Genomic DNA, 25,486 nt, shown 5'->3' with positions numbered 1-25,486 from the left:
AGAAAGGTTAGTTTGGGCAAAAAATTAGATTTTAAAGAGGCACTCCCTGGACCTGATTAATAGGGAGGTATGAAGCTTTTTCTGGACGGACGGCTGCAGGTTTGAGAGAGCGTCATTTAATGTTGCTTTTCAGTTCTAAAATAATTTATGGCCTTGGACCACACAGTACCACCCTCTGTTCTGTTAATGAAAAACACTACCCCCAAGCTATTCTGTGCTACTCCTAAGCTAGACTACTATACTATAAGCGTGTCAAAAGTGTTTCCTCGGTTTAGAATATTTTTCAGGTGACTTTCAGGTGGGTTTGGCAGACTAAAAACTCAAACACAACACCAAACCTTTTTGCTGAAATAGGAGATTCAGCTTAAACTAAGTTCTTGTCTAGGGCAAGGAGGCTCTTATTATAAAGAAATGTTCTAGGCATTAAAGACACAATGGGAAGGAATTATAGCTAAGAAGACTGAAGACAAAAAGGTTTGGGACCAGTGGGTGTAGAAAACAGTGGAAAACTTTTATGCAACCTTTTAAAGATGGAATCTCCAACAATCTATAAAGGATTTCAATTAGCTGTTTCTTCTCTATCAGACAGGGCACTAAGGAAAAGGGCTTAGTAAGTCAATTACACTGATACATGCCAGCTCCTAACGACTAAATACAATATTTTAGAAAGAAAGACACTTTGCAGTAGAGACAGAGTGGCTGGTACCTCTGCAGGATGTGCAGGGACATGTAGAGCTGTGGTTCGTTGGTGGCTTGCGATCGGACCAGCTTGCTCTTGGTGTGAGCTGAGACGATGGTCCCGTCTGCTAGGGAGAATCTGTACAGAGGGCTGAGAGCATGGCCGTTCCTCAACACTACAAAGAGAATTACGTAGAGAGAAAATTACACTCCAACATCAACATAATAACACATGACTGACAGCCAGCAAGACAGGATATGATATGCCTCCAACAAATCGATTCCCCAAAAAATAGAAATTAAGAGATACAGTGAATAACAACTGCTAGTTTGTTATTCAGTTTGACTATTTATTAATAAATTGATCGAGAGAGCATTATTCTTTGTCATGAAAATAATCTTAAATTGACATCCTAGAATGCCACAGGTGTACTTAATATACAGAACACTTGCAGCATGGCTATAGGTTAGATTATCCTTCTCCTTTGATTGACTCCTCAAAGACAGTCTAAAGCGCTGAACCCTAAACAAGTCTATCTTGCACCTGCAGGTTTTTCGTATTAAAATGAACATGTTTAGGCTGCAAAGCCTCCATTAGTTCAACAGTCACAGGCTGCAGGTTGAGCTCTGTGTTGTCTTACTCACCTTCTTGCTGGTGTTTCTTAGCAAAGGACATCTCCCCGTCATTCTGCAGGTGAAACCTCTGAATGCAACGCCGAACCAGGTCCTCCCAGCCGGGCTTCATGGATGCACGGAGCAGACTGGTATCCAGGGACGTGATTTTACCTGGACAGGTAGAAGACCTGATGTTAGCAGAATACTGTCATGGGGTCCGTCCCAAGTCTCTTATTTTTATAGTGCTACTGCTAGCTCCTCGCTTGAACCGGAAGTCGTTCGAGGTCCGCCATCTTCTAGGCCATCCCAAGTCTCTTATTTGTGCAGCGAGGAGCTAGCGCTTGGAGCTAGCAGCAAGCTTTAAGCAGCTACGAGCTAGGATGGTCAAGAGCTTCCTATCCGGAAGAGTTTTTCAGCTGAACGCCATGACGTATAAATACCCGCCCTCTACATCTGGCACATGTGAACGAGATGGTGGAGAAACAGTACAAGAGTAAGTACCCGTTACATGCATTCTTTGAAATGACTCGTTGACTATGTTGAATGATGGTGAGTTAATTGAATGATAGTGCTCATCACAGTGACAGTGGAATATCAGGGCTACAGACCGTTCTGTAAATGCACAAACTTCGACAAATGACTCAATAACAATGGTAATACATGCAAAAGTGTGTGACCACAGTCATGACGACGGGGGGTGGGGGCTTTTGGTCAGCAAATATAATGACACTTGGGATGTACCCATAGTAACGCCAGACGCTGGCTGCTTTACGGAGCAGATCCAGCGGTGCCGCTGTCATCAGGAATGGACATTGCTTCACGTGACACTTCAGTGGAAAGGACGTCTCATGTCTCTTAAACCGACAATGCTCGCTTATCGCTCCTAGCGCTAGCTCCTCGCATTTTTTCCTAGGTGGGAGGGGCTAAACAGCTAGCAAAGTCGGCTAGGTAAGAAAACTAGCAGTAATTTAAGAGACTTGGGACGGACCCATGTTTGAGATGTTTGCCTGTTTTGGAGCAGCGGGTTTATAACTCAGCAATGCAACCACCACTTTACCAGTGGACAAGAGATCAGTCCCTTATGTTAGCCAAGATGCATCGTGCTGAATTAAATTTGACACTGTTTCAAACTTGTTCCTGACCTCATGATAGAAAAATGGTTATAAAACCATTGTTCAAACAACAAACAGCATGCTTATTAAATGACACAACCCTACACTGTTTGATCACACCGCGTATCAATCTTGGAACCTATAAACTATCAGTCTGGTGACGATTTCGCCTCAGGGGACAATGGGCAATATTTTGGAAGATCTTGTCCCATTGCCTACATATTCTGCATACATGTGCAGACATCTGTTTGAATGGTGTACTAACAATAGAATCTTCCCATCCAGTACTACCTTGAAGATCTTGTCGCGTGGTGAAGCTCTCATACGCAGGCATCACAGGTCTCTCTTTGACAGGGACTCTTCTTGCCACACAGATGAGACACGACTGGAAATCTGAATGTTTGGAAAAGCATAGGGTAAAATAATCTTTCAATAACTCACAGTGCTACGCAATGAGATAGAAGAATAAGGACAGGGTGGAAAAGAGCAGAGGTGTTTCAACAACATGATTTCAGTTGTGACTGTCTTTTTCCTTTGGCGGGAGTTAAAACCCTAAAAGGTTACAACTCTGTATGTCTCTAAGAGTACGTGTATGTTTGTTGATACCACATCCCACCAAATCTGACACTTAACTATAAATCACAACCTACACCATAGGTATCTATGACAGATCTCCTGTTAACCCTTTGCCTTGACAATAAATACGGGTTAAACTCAGTTTGTGACCTAAACTTTGTTGCAATCCTCACTTTTAACCACAGTCATACACAGCTTAATCATACTGTGGCACTTCAGCCTCGACACTGATGTCAAGACCTCGCAATCTCAGACCCAGGCTGAGTTTTAACATCAGCCTCAACCTCAGTCTGAACCTACAGCCCTCAATCTGTCCAGCAGACACCCTCCTCCTGTCAGGGGAGAGATTAGCACAATATCTGGTTGTTAGACATCTAAAATTAGAGTGCCAGACAGATTCTTTTCCCCAGTGTGTATGTGTGTGATAAGATAAGATGGGAAGATGACAAAGTGCCACACGCTAATTAGTCTCTCCCAGTGGATGGGAGGGAAAGTAGAGAGGAGTGGTGATGAAAGGAGGACAGAGCACAAGAGACCGTGGAAAGTGGGGATGGAGAAAGTGATGGGAAAATGACAGAAAGTCAAGACGGAGAAGAAGAAAATAATAGCAAGAGGCAAAACTATAAAGTAAGAGGAAATAACACAGAGACAAATAACTAAAGAGGGACCAAAGTGGGACAGGCGGAGATTAAAACAAAGGGTTCAAAGGGGAAACAACAAAGCAGCTAGAAAGAGAAAATGGGAAAGAGAGGTTGAATCTGATGTTTTAAATTAAAATCAAGATAAAGACAAAGAGAGAGACGTAGAGACAGGCAGACAGATAATAACAAAATACAAGAAAGAAACATAGCAAGAAAGACATCAACAAAGAGAAAAAATAAATAACAAACAACAAAGATAGAGTAAACAGTAAAGAGAAACAAAGAGAAAAGTGCTAATATAAGTTAGAGACAATACCTTCCCCCTCTTCCTTGATAGACTTGGGTTCGGACACGGCAAAACACTGCATGGTCTCGTACTTCTGCTGTGACGCGTCCTGCTGGTCAGACGCTGGTCGGGCTTCACCGTGGCCATAAGGGTTAACCAACATACGGCAGTTGAATGTGTGGCTGTTCCTATTGGATGCATCACTGCTGCGATGATTGACTGAAAGATAAGAGAGACACCAAAACAAAGAGGAGGTGGTCAACATAAGCAAGTTAATAAAAAAAACATTAGTGCCAACATGCATACTGCAACACCAAAATGCCATACCCTGTATAAAAACCATAACTTGCTAACAAAATTGTAACAAAAGTGGTGTGTAGTTAGTTGAACCAAGAAGCTGCACACATTGCTAACAGGATTTAGTTCATAGCTAGCCTTTTTTCATCACAGCCTGTCAATAAATATTGAGTTAATGACACACTGGAAATTGGAAATACTTATGCAGCCATTTTGTTAGCTGTCAGTTTTTCTGGAGTGCTCTAAACAGGAACATTAGTTGGTTTCTCTTTAGCATGATGTTATTTGGATTTTGTACTGGCGAGAATTTGGTGATGCGACACTTATCACAATACAGGGGTTACGTTTTAATATATTGCGATATATTGCGAAACTGTGAGCAAGGGAGTTATATTGCGATTTTTTAAAATCGAATTTTAGGAGCTAGCGGTGCGCCATCTATTGGTGCGTTCGTTTTGTACTCAGAGGTCGGAAATTCCCAGTTCCCAATTGGAAGTTTAAACTCAAACGCACTCCGAGATTGGATTTCCAACTCGGAAACTCAGAGCAACCACATCAACCCCGACTTACGAATTCAAGATGGCTGCCGGTCACATACATAGTGAGTAAACACTCTGCTTAAGTTCTGTTTATAGCAATTTTATCTTATTTGTTTTAAATTAGGTCAGCTATACCCACAGTACTGTTCAATTGTTATCCGTGGGCATGTTGCTACACTGTCTGTATGTGCAAAATACCACATTGAGCGTTGTTATCAACTTTTATTGTTAACAGTGGCTACAGCTAGCCCAACGGTAGAACGGTAACGTTCATGTTTTTTTTCCAACTTGTCCACCATTGTCAACTAGAATGCAAAAACTGTTGTCAACTCGGAGGTGACGTCATTCCCGCTTCCGATTTCCGACCTCCGAGTACAAAACGAATGTACCATATGACTCTGCCTGTTTCATAGGCCCCTGTTCTTTGTGTTTTCGCTGGCGTTAAACTGATACATTGTAGTGAAGTCAAATAACTGAAGATAGATTACAACACTGCCATCCAGTGGTTGGAGCAGGGGTCGCGTTAACCGGATATTCTCGGTCATTGACCCTTTTTTTTTTTTTTTTTTTACAACAATGACCGGAAAATCTGAAGGCCGTCGGTCATTTTGACCGGTTGCAATTACCATCCCTGCACATTTAGTGACGCAGTGCACAGTACTGCAGAGAAAAAGTCATTCATCTGCTTCATGTAGCGTTGTTGACATAACGCCCTGGACACACCGGACACGGAACCGAAGCACGGCGCCCAGCAGCGGAGGCAGTTTTCAGTCAGCGCCCATGTTAACCTATCTGACTGTCCACACAGACCGCTGAGCAGAGCGGAGCGGAGCGCCCGCGGAGTAGAGGCAGAGCTTCAGTTCAGCGTCTGGTCTGTTTTTCACGGGAGCAGCGAGCGCTTCTGTCAAGCTGGATACAGTGGATCATACCAAACAGGAAGTCGGACACAGAAAAGACGAGAGAATCCGGCCAATTTTCAAAATAAAATAACAACAGCACCATAGACATAAATACATACATATGTATATGTCTATGAACAGCATGCACTGAGGAACATGAGGAGAAAATACCGTGTTTATAATTTAAAATAACACAACAGTGCATAACCGAACACTTTTTTCAATACCATAATCACTTCATTACAATTTTAATTTTGTGTCACCGAGCGTACAGACATAACTACATAACGCCCTGGACACACCGGACGCGTTAGTGATGTGTTAGTGCAGTCCGGTGTGTCCAGAGCGAAGCCTAATGGCACAGGTGTGTGGATGTCTGTTCATCTTTTCGTTCATGTCCTTATTAATGCACACTTTATAACTTGCTTGATGGATTTATTAAAAACGAAAACTAAATGTCTTTGAATATCTTAATTATCGTTTAAAAACGAAAATTAAAATGACCGGTAAAAATAGATTATGACCGGATTTTTATGACCCTGTCGGTCAAAATGACCGGCAACGAAAAAGTCTAGCGCAGCTTCTGGGTTGGAGGTTTAAAAAACAAGACAAAATAAACCACTGCCAAGAATTTTTGCTTGTAGAATATTAATTAAAATTTGATAGTGTTTCTGAAAATCATACAGAGACCCAAAAGGTGAAATTTTTTAATATTGCGGAAACAAGTTATTATTATCATCCTTTCAATAACAAGTTATATTATCTTCCTCAAAAAAAAAAAAAATACGTTGCTCCCACAAGATATTAACTTGTGCACTCAACATAATCAACTTGTTTGCACAAGTAATTTTTTGTGCACAAGATAATAACTTCAGTTTACATTAAAAATTATTTTAATTATTATTAATTATTTGCTCTGCGAAATAATCCTAGTGGTTTGACAGCTAGCTAACACTTTGTTTAGGTCAACTGAGGTGACTCATCTCCAACTAAAACTAATGAGTGTTTTGGAGTAGAGATTAAGACTTAGGACAGGACAGGTTCACAACGTGGTACACACCCTGCTAACTAGAAGAAAAGCTAATTTAGCAAAGCAGGTTATGCTGTAATGGCGTGGCAACTTAAAGACAGGTATTAATCGAGCCTGTTGCTCTTGATTATCTAGCTAAGAAGAATCGTCCCCGTTGTTTTTAGTGCTGTGAACTACCGAGAGCAGGAAAAGGTAACCAGGTTTAGTAATGATGGCAGAGCTGTAAGTTCAGTAAGGACAGTTAGTTCAGGAACATCTGAAATCACTCCTCCATCAGATCACGTACCAGTGAGCTCTCTGTGGTTCTTACCCAGGCTCTTGGGCAGGAGGTTCTTGACAAACTCGGCGTGATCTCCAACGTGCAGCACGCTGTAGACACTGGTGTTCATCAGCTCCTCCTGCTGGTAGCGCAAATACTGGCTGACGTTCTCAGAGACAAACACAATGTTGCCCTCCATGTTGACCACAAAAAAGAAGCCGTCCAGGGCCTGGGATGTGAGGAAGAGGAGATGGGAGGAGATGAAGGGAGGGATAGTTTGGAGAGAGGGAAAAGGAGGAAGAAGACAAGGTAGAGAGAGATTAAAGGTAGACGCAGGTATAGGGCCAGTAGTAGAGAAAGAAGGGGAAGAAAAGTATAAAAGGAGAAAATGTCAGACAAGGCAGGAGGGATAAAGAGGGGAGATTGGATGTTAATTAAAGATCATCTGAACTTTCCTACCAAAGCTAATTAGACTCAATTAATAGAAGTGAATGTGAAAGTTGAGGTGATACTCCTACCTGCTAAAAATACATCACAAAACATCATTCAGCTTAACCATTTATGTGATTTTATGTGAGCAAATCTAGCACTGTAACGGCATGATCTTTTAATTTTTGTCCTCAACTTTTATTACCAGAAGCATATTCTAATATAGGCTAACAACCAGACAGAGAAGCTTGTCGACAGAAAATGCAGTAAACAATGTCTTCTTGCAGGAGCAAATGCAACAATTTTAAAATTTGTGTTTCAAATTGTCTGTTTATTTTTAAGTAAATATGGGGGGGTGTTTTTGGTAAAAAAAACAAACAAACAAACATAAAATAATAAAAAGAATTCCTTAATTATATCTCTTAGTAACTTACAGTGTGCTATCATAATTCAAGGTATTACAGCAAGTATACAGTGGCCTCTCTGGCACTGTGCGTGTGTGTATTTTTCCATTCTTCCATTCCTGTCAACTCAGCATTTTCCACCTTTATGTACAGACTGAGATTTGTCCTTTAGCCTGCCACATGTCTACACAAACCTCCGACTGTACGTCTGGCTAACGCTGGTGTAGAACTGAATAGAATAGAAAAGAATAGAAAGGGTCTTGGCTAGAATTATATTTATCACTAAGCAGACACCTCAGCCAACGTTGTGGCTGGTCAAAGCTATATATAGCCTGTTTGTGTGTGTGTGTGTGTGTGTGTGTGTGTGTGTGTGTGTGTGTGTGGTCAAGCTCCACCCCTTCTTTTCTAATCTGGCTTTTCAGTAAGGTATTTATACCTCATTGGTGTCCCATGTTATACGTCACCCCACACACACACACACACACACACACACACACACACACACACACACACACACACACACAGGAGTCGGCCTGATGACAGCATTGCTGCTAGCCAGAGGAACTCTTATCTCTCTGTGTCACTGTAAAGTGCAACGCCATTTAAAGTCAAAAAGAGGCTCCACCTGCTGTAAATATTTCAGACAACAACAGTGTAGTTATGGAATAATGCTGCATTTTGAAACATGAGATTATTTAATTCAAACTGTTCACTTGTTTGCCTCTGTTATATCAGATGTGAAAAGCTGACTTCTTTATAGTAGGTCAATAACAGGCCACTATTATTAATACATACTTGACTGAATAATCATTCCTGATGTCACTGTTTTATGTCACTATCACTGTGACCTCTTGAACTCTTTTCCTCAGAGCATGATAACTGAGGCGGACCTTAGTTTAGCTGAACCTACCTCCAACATCATGGGCCCAAGGGCGTCTTTATCAATGACACCCTGCCCTGTGGAGGAGACGTCGGCCTTCTGCACCTCCTCAGCATCAGCCACTGGAGTTTTTTCTGTAAAAGACAACAAGAAACATGAACAGAGGGGTTAAAACACTTAAAATGCCTCAGGTTTGAGAGTCTGCAAGATAAAGAATTTAAGATGTGATGTGATATCTAACATAAACCAAGTAAAAAACCTCCTGAAAAAAAGGGCCTTTATCACATTCATTTTTTAATTAAATGCCATCCATCCAATTGCTTTGAGCTCAAAATTAATGCCTGACTCACTGATGATGCTGTGAAGAGGCACGTCAAAAGTTAAGGCCCATAATTAAAAGGAAGGCTGGTATCAAATGGAGTAAATTACTCTATGTTTATCACACAGTGTGTTTGTTTTCGTGGAAAAACAATTAGTCAGAATGTTTCTTAAATTCTGCCTCTTGGCGGGTATTTTCTTTTTCATGAAGAAACCGCGGGATGAATTCACAAAAGGATTGCGCAGCTTTTGCAGCCACTAAACATGAACAAATAAAAGAAAAGAATCCGTGTAATTCTCAAAGCACCCGCAAAGAGTGAAATGCACCCCTAGCTGTGCTGCCAAGGAAATAGCGTCTCGGCGCTCCTGTGCTGTTTGCATGTACTGCAATGAGGTGATTCACACACATCTGGTGCTAATTTGGCCATATATGCAAATGAGCCTCATTGCTCAAACTGTCCAATTCACAGAAATCTGTGCTACTGGCCACACACAGTTACAGTGCCTGGGATATTGAATCCCAAATATGGTCTACCTTCATCACGTTTAAAATCCTTGCATGAAGTTTTGAGGAATGCCTCTACACCTCATTGGTCAGGACCTTTCGTGAATTTGCCCATGACAATGACGCCACCCTCAGGCAAACACACACACCCCACACACACTTTGTTTTTGGACGTACATGAGGACCTTTCACCGATCAAACTGATTAGCTAGTCCTTTCTTTACCCTACAAGTCACACCTTCTACAACCCAAGTCCTCCTCCACCAATGTGTCGATGCACTGTCAGATGCTTGGAATGTCATGGAGAGCAGGTATCACTTCACTAATGTGCAGTACATTACACACATTTATAGTCATATTAGAGGCCAGTCTCCACTCTCCTCCCTGGCTGTACCACTGGACTGTTAAGCCTCCCATGGCCCCATTAGGCCACATAGCTGACATTCCTGTTGTGGGACCAGAGCTGTACAGAGTCATCAGCCCTTAAACCCTGTCACTGTAGAGCCTGGAGTGGCCCTCGTGTAAGTTGAAGGGTATTAAAGTGGCAGTACGTGTTTTTATTGTTATCATTAAACACGATACATGTATTACACCTGAGTTTGGGTGTAGAGCTTAAACGAGCGAAGGAGGTCAAAATATTACACATGCAACATCATCGTGCAAATTTCTGCCTTGTAACGAATATTGTTTTCTTCCCGCGGCAGCTTCCAACCTCCGAATGTTCACTGAAACTATTTGGAAACAAAAAAACCTTTCCATTTAACCGTTGCACAACCTAAATTAGCTGCTTTTTATTCTCTTAATTCAGTTTTCCTGGCAAAGCTTGCATAACACCTTAATATGCTATATGTGATACACACACCCGCCTTGCATTTGGCCACTTTCTCAAGTAAGCTTTCCAGTAATGCAGATACACACACACACACACACACACATATACATACAGTACATACACACCATTTATTATCGGATACTACTGTTTTTGTTCCAACAGTCTGAGCACAGGAACAACTGCTGAGTTGACAGAAATGGAGGCATACTCATCTTGCATCTATAATATGACCCTGCAATTACCGTAAACTCGTGGGCCAAACACTCACACACACACACACACACACACACACACACACACACACACACACGCAAGCACAATACCAATTTGTAATTGTCTATGTGTGTGTATGAGTGTGTTCTCTGAGAACATTTATATTCTATTTCTTCCACAAGGTGACCTTTTTGCTGCACAAACTGAGGCTACTATTTATTAAGTTGAAGTGATTTATACGTTTCGGCTGCTTTCATTTTGCGCACATCTGGTGTTGTTTGATACTTTTGTATGGCTTTTGTTTGATATCAATACGTTTTGTGTCACATCCAGCTCATTAGTCTGCGGGGCAACAGTGAGTTTCTGAAGTCGAGCAGACAGCTGTGTGACATGTGTATTATCAATGTGTGTACGTGTGCGTGTGTGTGTGCTTATTCAGCTGTTGTTTTCAGACACAAACACGTGGACACCAACTGGCTGACCGCAGGGACAAAAAAGAGGAGAGGGAGGATGATGGAGAGAGGGGAGAAAGGAGGAGAAGAGAGAGGAGGGAGGGGGAGGATGAGGGAGAGTAGAGGGGAGACAGAGAGGAGAGGAAAGGACCAGGACTGTGAAGGAGGGAAGAACTATGAATAGGAAGGGGGGAAAGAGGAGAGAAAATAAGACATGAGGAGAGGAGGAGAGGAAAGATAACATAAAAAACAGACAGGGAGGAGAGGAGAGGAAAGAACAAAGGTGGTTGAGGAAGGATGAAAGGCAGACAGGGAAAAGGAAAGAGGAAAGGGGAAGAAGAAAGAAAGAGAAGGGGAGAGGCGAGGAGATGAAAAGGAAATGAAAAAGATGGTTTGTGGAAGGCTGAGAGGGGGACTGAGTGGAGGAGGGAGGGAAGGTGGAAAAGAAGGGAAAGTGAAGGAAAGGAGAGAAAAGGGAAGAACAGCAGGAGGTCTGGCTGCTTTCCACTACAGCCGTTACATCTCTGCCTATTTACAGAGTCTGTGTTAACAGTCACACATAATTCCTCTTTACATTTCAGTTTGCTGACATCCAATTCAACTGCCCAATGGGTGTGGACTGATAAATAGGAAAGAGCCAGGAGTGATTCAGTTTTGAATTTTGTGTACTTTTCTGGGATCAGCATGTCTCCATTAGGTGCATGTTGCTATGACAGTCACATGTTGTCATTTTAGTTGTTTGGTGTCAATAAGGCTGCGTTCACACACATATTTTTTTGAGTAACAAGGATAACCTGTGAGAAGCCAGGAAAGTAGCTTCCATATCACCTAATTTGTTGCACAGTTGATGTGACTGCGGCATTTCTCTTAATGAAGACATTATTTAATGGTCTTGACTGCCTTCAACGACCACATTTTCCTCAGGCGCTTTTTCCATGTCTTTAATTGTGAGAACATGAATAGAGACTCTGTTTCATCACGAAATAGTTGTCTAAGAAAAGACATGTTTGATGTTACCCGCTTCTTTCAACTCATCTCCACTCTGTTAAAATACATTCCTCACTGACTGCTTAACCTTACCGTCTGTCTTGTGTTTTGATGTATCATATATACTAACTTACATACATTTCATATGGCATCAAAACTGTCGCAGAAGGAAAGGCAACACCTAAGTGGATCCTCACCCTGCTCCTTGATCTGCCTGATCTGCTTCACCGTCTCTTTGAGGATGGCGCATTTGTCTGGCTTGACGTTGAGGTCGTCCATGTCGTTGATGTTGGCGAAGATCAGCTCAGCCAGCTCCTCAATGTACTTGTTCTCCTGCTCCCGGTTCCTTCTCTCAGTGCTCCTCTTAGGACTGCAGAGACAGGGAGGAAACAACATTTACACCAAAAAATGAATAAAAGGTACAGAGAAATAAAAGGGACATGAGTATCTCAATAGTTCAACATCAAATACGTGAATTTCAAATTTAGTGGTTAAAGGGTAACATTGGTATATTTCAACCCTGGATCCTATATTTCCCCATGTTTTTGTGTCTTAGTGACTAATGGAAGTAACAATTTTCAAATTGAAACTGGTCCTGTATTGAGTGAGAGTATTGTGGTGGCTACTACTGACAGTGTGTGTTTTTGACACTGACAGGCTCATATTACTGTTCTAAGTTTCTGACAACATTATGGAAATGATCCCTACAGAGATAGACCATTTTGTTAAAGACTAAGGTCCTGGCGGAAGAACCGGTCAAGATGATCTTCAACTCCCACCTCTGGGAGAGCTTCGACTGTGTCACGAAGGCAGAGGGGGACATTGAGTCCGAATGGGCCTTGTTCTGCTCTGCCATTGTCGAGGTGATGGTTGCGAGCTGTGGCTGCAAGGCCGCTGGGGCCAGTTGCGGCGGTAATCCCCAAACCCGCTGGTGGACACCAGAGGTGAGCCGTCAGGCTGAAGAAGGAGGCCTACAAGGCATGGTTGGTCTGTGGGTCTCCGGAAGCAGCTGATGGGTACCGGCGGGCCAAGCGGAGCACAGTGGCGGCAGTCATGGAGGCAAAAACTCGGGCATGGGAGGAGTTTGGTGAGGCCATGGAGGAAGACTATCGATCGGCTCCAAAGAGGTTCTGCCAAACCCTCTGGCGCCTCAGGGGGGGAAGACGGCAACTTGCTCACACTGTTTACAGTGGGGGCGGGGAGCTGCTGACATCAACTGGGGACATTGTCGGGGGGTGGAAGGAACACTTTGAGGAGCTCCTCAGTCCCACCAACATGTATTCCAGTGAAGAAACAGAGACGGGGTCTCAGGGGCGGGTCATCCAATTTCTGGGGCAGAAGTTGCTGAGGTAGTGAAACAACTCCAAGGCGGCGGAGCCCCGGGGGTGGATGAGATTCGTCCTGGATATCTCAAGGCTCTGGATGTTGTAGGGCTGTCCTGGCTGACACGCCTCTGCAACATTGCGTGGACATCGGGGGCAGTGCCTCTGGAGTGGCAGACCGGGGTGGTGGTCCCCATTTTCAAGAAAGGGGACCAGAGGGTGTGTTCCAACTACAGGGGGATCACATTCCTCAGCCTACCCGGTAAGGTCTACTCCAGGGTGCTGGAGAAGAGGGTCCTGTCGATAGTTGAACCTCAGATTGAGGAGGAGCAGTGTGGTTTTCGTCCCGGACGCGGAACCGTGGACCAGCTCTTTACCCTTGCCAGGGTGCTGGAGGGGGCATGGGAGTTTGCCCAACCAGTCCACATGTGTTTTGTGGATTTGGAGAAGGCTTACGACCGTGTCCCCAGGGGCATCCTGTGGGGGGTGCTCCGGGAGTATGGGGTTGGTGGCCCCTTGCTAAGGGCCATCCAGTCTCTGTACCGAAGGAGCATGAGTCTGGTTCGCGTGGCCGGCAGTAAGTCGGACCTGTTCCCGGTGAGGGTTGGACTCCGCCAGGGCTGCCCTTTGTCACCGGTTCTATTCATAACTTTTATGGACAGAATTTCTAGGTGCAGCCGAGTGGTGGAGGGTGTCAGGTTCGGTGACGGGAGGATCTCGTCCCTGCATTTTGTGGATGACGTGGTCCTCCTAGCTCCATCAAACAGTGACCTCCAGCTCTTGCTGGGACGGTTCGCAGCCGAGTGTGAAGCGGCTGGGATGAGAATCAGCGCCTCCAAGTCTGAGGCCATGGTCCTCAGCCGGAAAAGGGTGGATTGCCTACTCCAGGTCGGGGGGAGGTCCTTCCTCAGGTGGAGGAGTTTAAGTATCTCGGGATCTTGTTCACGAGTGAGGGTAGGATGGAGCAGGAGATTGACAGGCAGATTGGGGCGGCGTCAGCAGTGATGCAGGCACTTAACCGATCCGTTGTGGTGAAGAGGGAGCTTAGCCAAAAAGCGAAGCTCTCAATTTATCGGTCGATCTACGTTCCAACCCTCACCTATGGTCACGAGCTCTGGGTAGTGACCGAAAGAATGAGACTGCAAGTACAAGCGGCCGAAATGAGTTTCCTCCGCAGGGTGGCTGGGCTCAGCCTTAGGTATAGGGTGAGGAGCTCGGACATCCGGGAGGGACTCGGAATAGAGCTGCTGCTCCTCCACATCGAGAGGAGCCAGTTGAGGTGGTTCAGGCATCTGGTAAGGATGCCTTCCGGACGCCTCCCTTGGGAGGTGTTTCAGGCATGTCCAACCGGGAGGAGACCTCGGGGCCACCCCAGGACACGCTGGAGGGACTACATCACCCGGCTGGCCTGGGAACGCCTCGGGGTTCCCACGGAAGAGCTGATGGAAGTGGCTGGGGAGAGGACTGTCTGGGCTTCTTTGCTGATGCTGCTGCCCCCGCGACCCGGACCCGGATAAGCGAAGGACGACGATGACAACTAAGATCCTTTTTGTTCAACCAGAAACAGCCCTGAAGTCGCTATCAGCAATGCCACCAGACTCCATTTAAATAAAAAGTAAATTTATCATTGTAAAGACAAAAATAAATCTAACAAACACCTTCTTGATTCATTTTCAACAACTAGTTAGTTGAAATAACCACTTAATTCAATGAAATTAGATGTGAAAATTTGCTGGCTCTATGACACACTAAAATTACAGGTTATCTAAATGTAGTCTGGTGGGTGTTGCAATGGCAATTTCGGGGCCCGCTTCTCGTTAAACAAAAAGGATCTTATTGTTTAACAAAAAGGGCTATCTCTGTAGGGATCCTTTCCATACATTTGGACACTTAGCAATAACAAAAACAAGCACTTTTATGGACATTACATTGACTATGCGAACATGCCCTGAGTGGTTACATTGCTGCCTGTATCACAGCTGCCAGGTGCAGCCCTCTTGTTTGATAATGAACCAATTTCAAAAACTGTTGACCCCATGAGACACAAAGACGTATGACGTATGAAAAGACGGTTGAAAAATACAAAAGTTGTCCTTAAAATAATCATTTTCAGGCTCTTCTATACAAAACACAAGCTGAACATTTGAAATGTGCTGCTGTTATGGCATTATGTCAACAACTGTGGAAATCACAGGTAATTAATTTCATTCTTCCTGCCTTGCATGATTTCGCACGATTGTTACATCTTTTGTGAAACACAGACATCTTTAGTCTCTCAGCACATTAACTTTCTCGCAATCTCACTACAGCATCCACATCTCCTCATTATAACCTCAGTGTGGTGCAACTCTACATTGTCACTACAACCTTCATATATCCTCTCGGACAGCGAAAGCACAATGACTTGTTAGCCCTTATATAAACTGTCGTCTGTAAAAATGCTGTGGCAGCATTTTTCTTCATCGACCTGCAAGAGCCTCGACTCGTTTCACCAACCGCTTTCTCTCCCCCAGTTTTACTCTCACTCACTGACTATAAGTATCTTTTTGAATTTTATTTCACACAAAAATTATTGCCACTTATAAAAAAAAATATGTATCATCTGTTGAAAATAAAAGCATACTTGACTTTTAACGTTTCAGTTTTTTTCATATTCAAATGTATGATAAGAATCAAAACCAGTAATCAATAAGGTAATTAATAACTGACTGACTATGGAACTGTGCTAAAGTTGAAGGTGGGGTTTTTTGACGCCATGAAGAAGTATAAAGTATTGTAAGTATTGTGGTTGTAACAAGTAGGCATGTGAGGATTTAATGGTGTCATTGTGAAGATGTACTGAGACCAGGGACTAAGGAAGACGGTCTTCACCTTGGCCCCACTAGGTCTGACTGACAGTCCTTCCTCTTCAGAGGCTCACCCCCTCTGGGGGGCTCCGGGGTGTTTCCCCCCCCACTACTCATCTTCAGCAAATATCAGCACCTAGAGAGAGAAAAGAAGAGAGCAAGAACAGGTCAGAACTAATCTAAATTATTCAGAACGTTAGTCGGGATTATTTTTAAAAAAAACTGTAAGGATATATTTATGATGCTTTATGATTTTTGCTATTAATTGTTCTGTTAAAACATCAAACACATTGCCATGTTGAAACAGCCACCTTTAAAGTTAATACAATGCAACAGTATTGACTGTTTGTAGGTCTGTTTGAACAATGCAAATGCACATCCGTTAGCGGATGTCGCTGACATAATATTTAGACACCAACGGCTACAGTCCAAGGCCAAGGTTCTCTCTTTTTGTTAGCACTTTACACTTAATGCTCACGATATCAAAAAAATTGGAATGATTGATTATCAAACTTGTGGTCCATCTAAAGTTGCCCCTTTTTTCAACTTCATGTTAATTGGTCAGAATTAGACAAACACGCATTTCAATTATTACATTATTTCTTTTGAATTCTACTTTACTTTAACTTTAACTTTAAGAATCCAAAACTTGTAGACTGTAAAGATTTCCTATAGTCCTCTGTCCCTTTCCTCCCGCTTACATGCTAGCTTCATCTCTACTTTCATCCACACCCAAATTCAAGCACATACCCCTGCTCATACACATCTTCATCCCTACCATCTTGCATTGCCCTCCACCCACTCATCAAGCCATCACTGTTGTCTATGGGACAGAGCCATCCTGAAACAATGCGCTTATAAAACCATTAGTTGCCCAGTAAAAATAGAAAGAACAAAACAGCAACAACAAAACAAACAAGCACAGCTATTAACTAATGAGAAACACACACACACCAAAAACAACATCAAAACCATCACCCTCCATAAAGTTACTTACAATATCAGTTGTTGAAACGCAAAAGTTTCCCCATGCCTGCCTAACTCCATGCCTCCCCCAATCCGCCTCCTCTTTGACGTGTAAAACGGCAAAGCCTGTGCCATCATGTGGATGCTTTTAATTTAGATGCACTAATTCCATGCCACACAAGTGCAACTGAGCACTGTGGAAATTAAAAACCTCACCCCTGACACTGGAAAGTGCCCTTCACTCTGCTCTTCATGGCATTATTAAACACAGCATTGTAAATAGACATGAATTAGTGTGCAGAAGATGTACACAACCTGCTTGAACGCTGCATAATCAAACAGGGAGTGTGCTAATGACTCATGAAAACAATGTATCATTGTGATGTGCCTGCAGGCAATATGTGGGAGGCCCAGTGGGAATACAGTAGATGTCAATAATTACTTCAGTTCGAAATAGCTAATCCATGTAGGCATTCGCATTGTTCTTACATGAACATTTCTGCCAATTAAGTTGACGGTCTTTAACAGAAGTCATATTGTTGACAGCCAAATTTTTCTACATAATATTTTTGTGCACAAAAGTGTTGCGTAAGAATGAAAAGACGAAAAGTATAGGTAGGTGGGGTGAAAATTAAACACACATTGGCAGGGGAAAGTTACACCATATGGTCACCTCATGCTGTCTGACCTTCTACCAAACACTGATGACTAAACTCATCTTGCTGGCCAGACACCAATCAGCACTGTGCTTTTCTATGTGAGATTTTAGGAACCGACTTTTAGCATATCTACAAGTCTTATTCTCAAAAAAAATAAATAAATAAATAAATAATGCACTCGTAACAACTTTTCTGTGTTTGCAATCACAGCTGTAAATAGGTTAAGACACTACATAGTAAATTTTACAGGGCTTATACACAGGATTTTCCTCTTCTGTCTACTCTTCAAATGGGTGTTAATGGGATTAAGAATCAAGATGTTGTTTTCTGTTTCTGACAGTGATTTACTATTTTATATGTGATGATTTTAATACCATTTTTTGACTGGTGAGGTTGCACTTATGTACAAGAGCCTCTGATTTTGCTTCAGCAAATCCAATAATGTCAGTAGTCCAAGAAGATTAAAATCAACCATGGCAGTTATGTGTGCTCTAATTAAGTCAATTGTGCTGATGTCAGTGAGATCAATATGTGGTAGTCACTTATGGTTAGTTTTTAAACATGCTATTTAAAAGAATTTGAGTTCAGGTCTTCCAAAAAGTTGACATCTTCTTCTTCTTCTTCTTCTGATGATGATGATGATTTTCTAAATTAAGCTTGTAACTAAACTAAAGTTCAGGACAAAAAAAAAGCAACGTGACAAATTATATTCTGACAAGACGACAAATTCAAACAGAAAGCGACAAATCTTAACTTGTGCTTACAATCACACACACCGATGACTCTAGCAGGGGAGAAGCAGTGTCTGTCAGGGTGGTAGGCCTTTAAGGCCCTTCAACGGGCCAACACATCACCTGACTGTTACATAACAGCCGGTCTGTGGGGCTGACACTGAGCAGATGAAGGCAGGAAAGAGGGATAAGGGAAGAGAACAACAGGGAGGGAGAGAGAAAAGACAGATAAGAGAGAAAGTGAGGAGGAAAGAAAGAGGAAAAATAATGGGTAGAAAAAGGGGGAGTGAAATGTAAAAATATTTTGTATATAAAGAGGATGCAGCAGGACAAATGATAGGGAAAAGGATCAAATGGATGAACAATGGGTTTATTGGTGCATACGAACATCAAGTCAGCAAGTGCAAATGTTGAAAAATAAGCCAAGTGGGTGAGGATGGTGGGTGACAGAAGGAGGAAATCAGAAGAGGGGCATCTGTTGCTCTGAATAATCAGGCCTGGGGAAGAAGGAGAATATGGCCTAATTACGAGAGGAGAGGAGAGGAGAGGAGAGGAGAGGAGAGTTTCTGCCAAGTGGCGTCTTTGCTGATGGTTCCGATCATGCAAAAAGAGCCCTTGTTGATCAGCATCTACCATCACCAGTCAGCTAGTTAGCAACACTATCATCCCATTTTTAGCCTTGCTAGCAGCATAGCTCTAGGATGGCAATTCTGGTCTGGCAGTCAGTCAGGCTTTCTGTCACTTAGCCCGGACCTTAGTTCAGAGTAAAGTATCTTAGAAACTATTGGATGGATTGCCATGAAATTCTGACCAGATATTCAGGTCTTAAAGGGATTAATCCTACTGACTTTAGTGGTCCTCTGATTCCGTCTCTTGCACTGCCAGCAGGTCAAAGTTTTCACTATATCAGGAAAATACCTCAACACCTACAGGGTGAACTGGCACAAAATTTTGTAGAGACACCCATAGTTCCCATAGGATGTACTGTCATGACTTTGCAGATCCCCTGACTTTTCCTCTAGCTACCACTATTGGATGGATTCCAGTCAAATTTGGTACAGAGAGTTATAACATTTATTTGGTGAAGACACTCATCCCCAGAAGTTGAATTCTAATAACTGATTCCCTGACCATCATGCGGTCAAAATTTCAATCTAATTATTATACCTGCTAAACATCAACATGCTAGCACTGTCATTGGGAGCATGCTAGGCGTCATTACAATCTCACAGAGCTGCTAACATGGCTATAGACTCTTACGCTGTGTCTCAAATCGCGTACTTCTGTACTTACACTTGTTATTTTGAGTGCATAAGTGCGTTCACACTGAGAAGTATGGACAAATGCAGTGCACTATGAGTACCCAGATGGTGCACTCAAAACTGTCAAGAAATTGAGTGTGGAACTATGGACACTTCTCGCCCTCAATGGTCGCCATCTTGGCTACGTAGCGGAAGGGGAGGGACCACTTTTCAAACTGGAAATAGCAGCCAAGAACTGTGCGGCCTGTTTTTTGCACTAAGCACCACTATACTGTTGTCGGGTATAAGCCAGCAGTATGTTTATTGGGTTAATTTAGCAGTCTGTAATGATTTGGTACCGCGAACAATAACACAAATGCTAATGCTAGTTTGCTAACTAGCTAATTTGTGGTCATCATTTCCGGTGAGTGCACAATGGCCGTGTTTAGTTTGAGACAACACTACCTTGTCGAAATTCGCGCACCAAGCCAATGAGTACATAGTGCACATAGTATACTACATGGAAGTGTACTAACGGAAGTATTTGAGACACACCATTATAGTCTTGCCATCATGTCATGTGTATGAGTGTGTATGGAGAAGTGTTTTATCTTTCTGCATGACTTGCAAAGTTACTGCAGTTGCACAAAAACAAGACACCAAACAATATTTACCTCTAGCATTGCATGCATGGTTTAATAGCAGGTCAAGGTTGTGATTAAACGTGCAACAGCAACAATTTCACAGTGTGCAAATGATGATGATTGAAATTAGATCACTGTTTCATATGTGGAAGACCAGCTCTGCAGTCAGATACAGTTGTCATGATGGGAAAAAGTATCACGATGTACGCAGAAACTTCTCATTCAGCTCCTACAGCATTATCAGCTTCTGCTCTGTCCATCTCACCTACATGCGCACAATGTTCCATATTGTCACCAAGATATTGTTAAAGACACTGCTTTCATTCTTTGCTGCACAGCCATGTCGAGCTTGATATCGGCTTCATGACCTCTACCTGCTCTTTTTATGGTCAGAGAAACTGGCTTTGCACAGTTGCATGTTTTGTTTACAGATAAAGTCTCATGCCTGGGAGCCAGTCAGTAACATGCTCATCAGAAATGTACTTGAGTAATAATGCCAGTGTGAAGATTTTTGCTATGGACATTATTTTGAAAAGACTCAGAATAGTTAAAGGTAGGTCTGACTTTGGCTCCAGCCAACTTACACTTTTAAAATCTTCAAATTATGCTCAGCAACTGTCAACATAAACTTTTTCTTGTTTTATCGTTTTAAGTTCAAGAATGCAAAAATGTGTTTTGCTTTTTACTGTTTTTTTCCCCTACTTACCACATGAGACAAATTAAAATGTGCTTTATACGACATATTTTGTGTTTGTCAGTGAGACAAAATGGTGATCTTACAAGTCTTAGTCATTTGAATCTTAAGTTCGTGCTGCAGTGGGTACACATAAACACACAATGGATTGGATGTTTGACAAGTTAGACCAACCCGTGATCACTGGGGAGATTTAATGAAATGCTGTGGCTAGTATTTCAAACTGGTGATCAAATAGCAAAACTTGGCTAATCTCACCATTCAATATAACTTTAAGGTGCATGTTAAAAAAGGCAGCAATTAGTTCGTATTAGGTAGAGAAAAAAAGAAACTCTCAGAAGACAACGTTAGACATTTTAAAACTCAAAGTAAGATCATCGCTCTTGATGGACAGCAGGTTATTATTGGTTATATGACTTGACATCATGTTGACTGGAGATAACATCATCATCATCATCATCATGAGCCCAACTAGGGCTCAGACGCTGATGAAAACCTGGCTTAATGTCTCGGAAGGTACACAAACACACACACACAAACAAATTCACCCAACTCAAAACCTGGACCATTTAAACATTTCAATCAATGTCTGAAGTAAATCCACAGTTGCCCACACTCACAACACACACACACGGACAGATACACAAACACACAATGAATTAACACTAATGTAGCCTGCGACAAAAGCCTTTGCCCCATTCAGTCCGGTACTAATGCAATCAGAGGAGCCAAGAGCTTCACAAAGTGAAGCCATTTAAAAACAATTTGAGCCGGAGAGAAGAGACGAGGCCAGAGGGTCAAACCAGCCATTAAGGAATTACAGCTACGTATTGATCACAGCCTGCTTAAGTGGACTCTGTTTCCAATAGAAACCATCGCTCCTCTGCTTCTTTGTTTTAGGTTCTTGAAAAACCACTAGTGACAGGGTGAGGCTTTCACAGGTGTGTATTTATTTTGTACGCTTGTTAGAGGTGCCACATGTAGCATTTTCACACAAAACAAGCAAATAAATATTTTAAGGAAGAGGAAAAAGGTGTTGATTATGAGAAACACCAACAGTGATACCTCTGTAACAATATAGAACCTATCATGCGGACCATCCTCTCATTTCTTTACAGTAACTTTATTAATGTGTCATATTTAATTTGACAATAATACATTGAAAATAAAAAATGCTAAAAAAAAAAAAACCCAAATTATTCTTTAATTAAAAAAATGAACTACTTCAAAACAAACATTTAAAAGACTCTTATCTTCACCACAAAGACAAATTGTGTTTTACCCTTATGAATGCAGAGCATATGAGGCAGTGGCTCCCATATCGGCTCAGATTTGTTATCATTTATTTAGCTGCAAACTGTCTTTCTGGTCTGTTCAGCTTTTAAGGAATATCTCTTGAAATCTACTTCCTGGTATGTTACAGGTGGGAGCAGGTAGGGGTCAGATTATAGCCAGATGGAGATCAGGTGATAAGACAAAGAAGGAAATATAGTGGTGGAACATATTTAGCAGTAACTAAGAGTACCCGTGGAAATAATAATAGCACACACTGCGCAGCAAAGTAAGAAAATGACAAGAAGCGCTGTGCAACAGAGAATTGCTGGAAAGCTAAAGAAATGGTCCAGCAGATGTGACAATCAGCATTAGCGTGAGAGCCCTACCAGGACAAAATGATAGTTTTCATGGAAGTAAAGCACACTATGGGTTGTTATTACAGTAATGAGTCATCCTCAGGTCTTGACTTGCAGAATAATTGAGGTTTTGAACATGTAAAAAAAAAAAAAGGCACTGACCATGCAGTCTTATGTAATGACTGAAAGCACTAAATTAAAGCTAGTGGTTTTGCAGGGACAGTGGAAAACTTCTATCTAATACTGTAAGTAATGACACCCCATTATGGTCTATCATGTTGTAGACAACCTAAAAATCAGAGCGATGTTGTTAACAAAGTTAGTCATTCATAATTACAGTGAGTATACTATAGACACCGACGTCCAGCCATTATTATGTACCATGCCAAGGGGTGGCAACCACAGACTGTATAAAATAATGCACGTAGCTTACCTGAAGTCACCCATTAGTTTGTGGACTTCCATTCTGAAGCTTCGAGTTCAACATTGTGGCCATCGCCATGTTGGGGTTTTTTTGGAGCCAAGAGTGACCATATTTGGATGAGAGGCTTAATATGACTAAGAAGCAGAGGACACTACCAGCAGAAAGCCTGTCACTCAATGCAGCCCGCCCTTAATTATGTGCAACTTCAAGCGTTTATAAAGTGCAAATGGTGAGTAATACAAAAAAATCATCCCCTGCAAGTAACCATAGAGACCAAAACTGTTTTTTGTACCAGGCTGTAAAGTCTGCTGTACAGTTGGGCATTTTTACATGGGGGTCTGTGGGAATCGACTTCCGGAGCCAGCCTCAAGCTGCCATTCAAAGTTTTTGGCACTTACGTGTTGGCTTCATTTTTCAGCCCTTGAGCCTGCCATTTAGTTGCAATTCTCACAACACAATATTAGGTTTATTATTTTAGACTTTCTTCAAAATCTTCAAAATTATTTTTTTCTGGAACATTTTACCTCTCTGGCCTCTATAAAGCATTTAAAGTAATCTGATAAGAAATAATGAGCAGTTGATTAAACTGCTCACTACATGTAGATGTAACCTGTGGTCACATGTGGACACAGCTTCTTTTTTAAGGGGTCACTAGCCAAAAACTCTTGAAACCAATGGGAAAACCATGATACAATACATGGTTGCAATGCTTGGCTGATACCCAGAGCTTTCTCTGTTTTCATGTAGAAAAATCCAGCTCATTTAAAGGAAAACTTCACTGATTTTCAACCAGCTCTGTATCATAACAATGAGGATAGCATACAGAAATGAATTGTGGTACACTATCTCAGTCTTGCCAGCGCCTAGATCTCTCTGCTTATCTATCAGCTCATCCGAAAAGCATCATCCAGCAGTTTTTCACTGACTCCAGGTGCTGTTGCTCAGAACTACAGACCTGGGGCTCTAGTTTCCCGGCGCAGCGCAGGCGAACCCAGCGCAGAGCTAGTTTCGAGCAGCGCAACCTGAGGCGCGCTCAGTTTGGTAGTTTGTCAGACCGAGGTGTGCTGAGATGGGTGTGGCGGCGCAGCAGGGACAGATGCAGCTTGGTGCAGTAACAGTTTCGTGCTAAAAGGCTTCGCTGAAGGTGCGCTAAATGCTCGCCAGCCAAAACCAGGTCTACTGTCAGCGCAGGCCAAGCGCAGCCGGTGTAAGCCGAAGTCTGGCTGACTGGTGGACAGTGCGCACACGTCACCAAAACCTCACAGGCAGGTTTCCAGAATGTCAGGCACATTAACGATGCAATAAATACCCCAAAAACCCCTATTCAATGCAACTATCTGCAATCAGCACATAAATGTATCTCTATATGGACTGTCCCGTCACATCTGATGTCAGATCAAAGGCGACAGGCACCGTTTGGCACGCGTAGAAAAGTCAAAAGAAAAGAAACAGAGTGAGACTGCGAGAGAGAAAGAGAGAGCGCGCGTGCACGAGAAAAACGCAACATTGATTTACAATTGTGGTGACCTCCTCCCAGGCTACGTTTGCATCATCAGCCCGCGGAGGTCTGCTCGCAGTTCCGTATATTTGGACACTGTAAGCTTGGACCTCCCGGACCAAAACTTCAGTTTCCTCCTGGGAGAAGTTTGGCTGTCTGACGCTGCTGCTCTCTTCTGCTATGGCGAATTGAGTAAACTCTCATTACGCCTTCGCGCGGCGCATTTAAGGGTGAGGAGAGGGGCTCATTTGATTGGTGTGATGTGTGTAAAACCCACTCCACGCCTTCTCTCCTCCCTCTTTCCGACTTGCGCAGGTAGAAGGGACGGAGGTGGGAAAGATGAGTACCTGCGCCAGGCGCACAGTGTGCCAAACTAGCAAAATCCGCCTGGCCACACCCAGTTGGCGAAGCGCAGGTGCGCTGCGCCCCCGCCTCGCCCGGTCTGCGAAACTAGAGCCCCTGTACTTTCGCATTTTCATATGCCTGCCACCACAAACACAAAGAGTATAGAAATGGATTGAGAGAGACCCGCCCCTCTCTCAAAATTCAGATCATACAATTAAACTTGGTAGTACTGATTACAATACGAACAAAGATTTTGTTACTGCGTTGCCTTTTTCTTGCCTCAAATGTTTCCAGAAGCGTATTTTAGTTTACTGTTTAACTGTAATTTGAGATTGTTTGTTAGAAGCCAGCCGCCATATTGTTTCCTGTGTCAGAACAGACAAGGTCGCAATACATCACCCATGGGCAGGAGCATCTTTTGGTCTGGTGCGCCACAGTGCGTTCTGGTACTTGTAGGTTTTCTACTTCTTGAGCAAAAGCGAATGCCACAACCCTTTTCCTAATGTTCCCTCTGATCATGTAGCACCAATGTC

The 25,486-nt window shown here is 42.8% G+C and overlaps 1 protein-coding gene across 7 annotated transcripts in view; it reads right to left on the bottom strand.

Moving 5' to 3' along the window:
- The window catches only part of LOC125901885 (nuclear receptor coactivator 2-like), a 69,240-nt gene that overhangs the window by 19,811 nt on the left and 23,943 nt on the right, over positions 1 to 25,486 (bottom strand). For 5 of the 7 annotated variants that reach the window (XM_049597872.1, XM_049597875.1, XM_049597878.1 and 2 more), the window contains 8 exons: positions 16,146 to 16,256; positions 12,150 to 12,322; positions 8,676 to 8,779; positions 6,960 to 7,161; positions 3,939 to 4,127; positions 2,697 to 2,798; positions 1,324 to 1,464; positions 707 to 854 (listed from right to left, as the gene is read on the bottom strand). In XM_049597872.1, the coding sequence (XP_049453829.1) occupies positions 707 to 854; positions 1,324 to 1,464; positions 2,697 to 2,798; positions 3,939 to 4,127; positions 6,960 to 7,161; positions 8,676 to 8,779; positions 12,150 to 12,322; positions 16,146 to 16,237 (1,151 nt within the window). In that variant the 5' untranslated portion in view covers positions 16,238 to 16,256. The remainder of the gene's footprint in view (positions 1 to 706; positions 855 to 1,323; positions 1,465 to 2,696; positions 2,799 to 3,938; positions 4,128 to 6,959; positions 7,162 to 8,675; positions 8,780 to 12,149; positions 12,323 to 16,145; positions 16,257 to 25,486) is intronic. The other 2 variants (XM_049597876.1, XM_049597877.1) reach the window with 1 other exon arrangement.

This window comes from Epinephelus fuscoguttatus, linkage group LG15, assembly GCF_011397635.1.
Source record: "Epinephelus fuscoguttatus linkage group LG15, E.fuscoguttatus.final_Chr_v1".
Lineage (NCBI taxonomy): Eukaryota > Metazoa > Chordata > Actinopteri > Perciformes > Serranidae > Epinephelus > Epinephelus fuscoguttatus.
The sequence above is the reverse complement of the archived record's forward strand: the minus strand, read 5'-3'. Positions and strand labels throughout refer to the sequence as shown.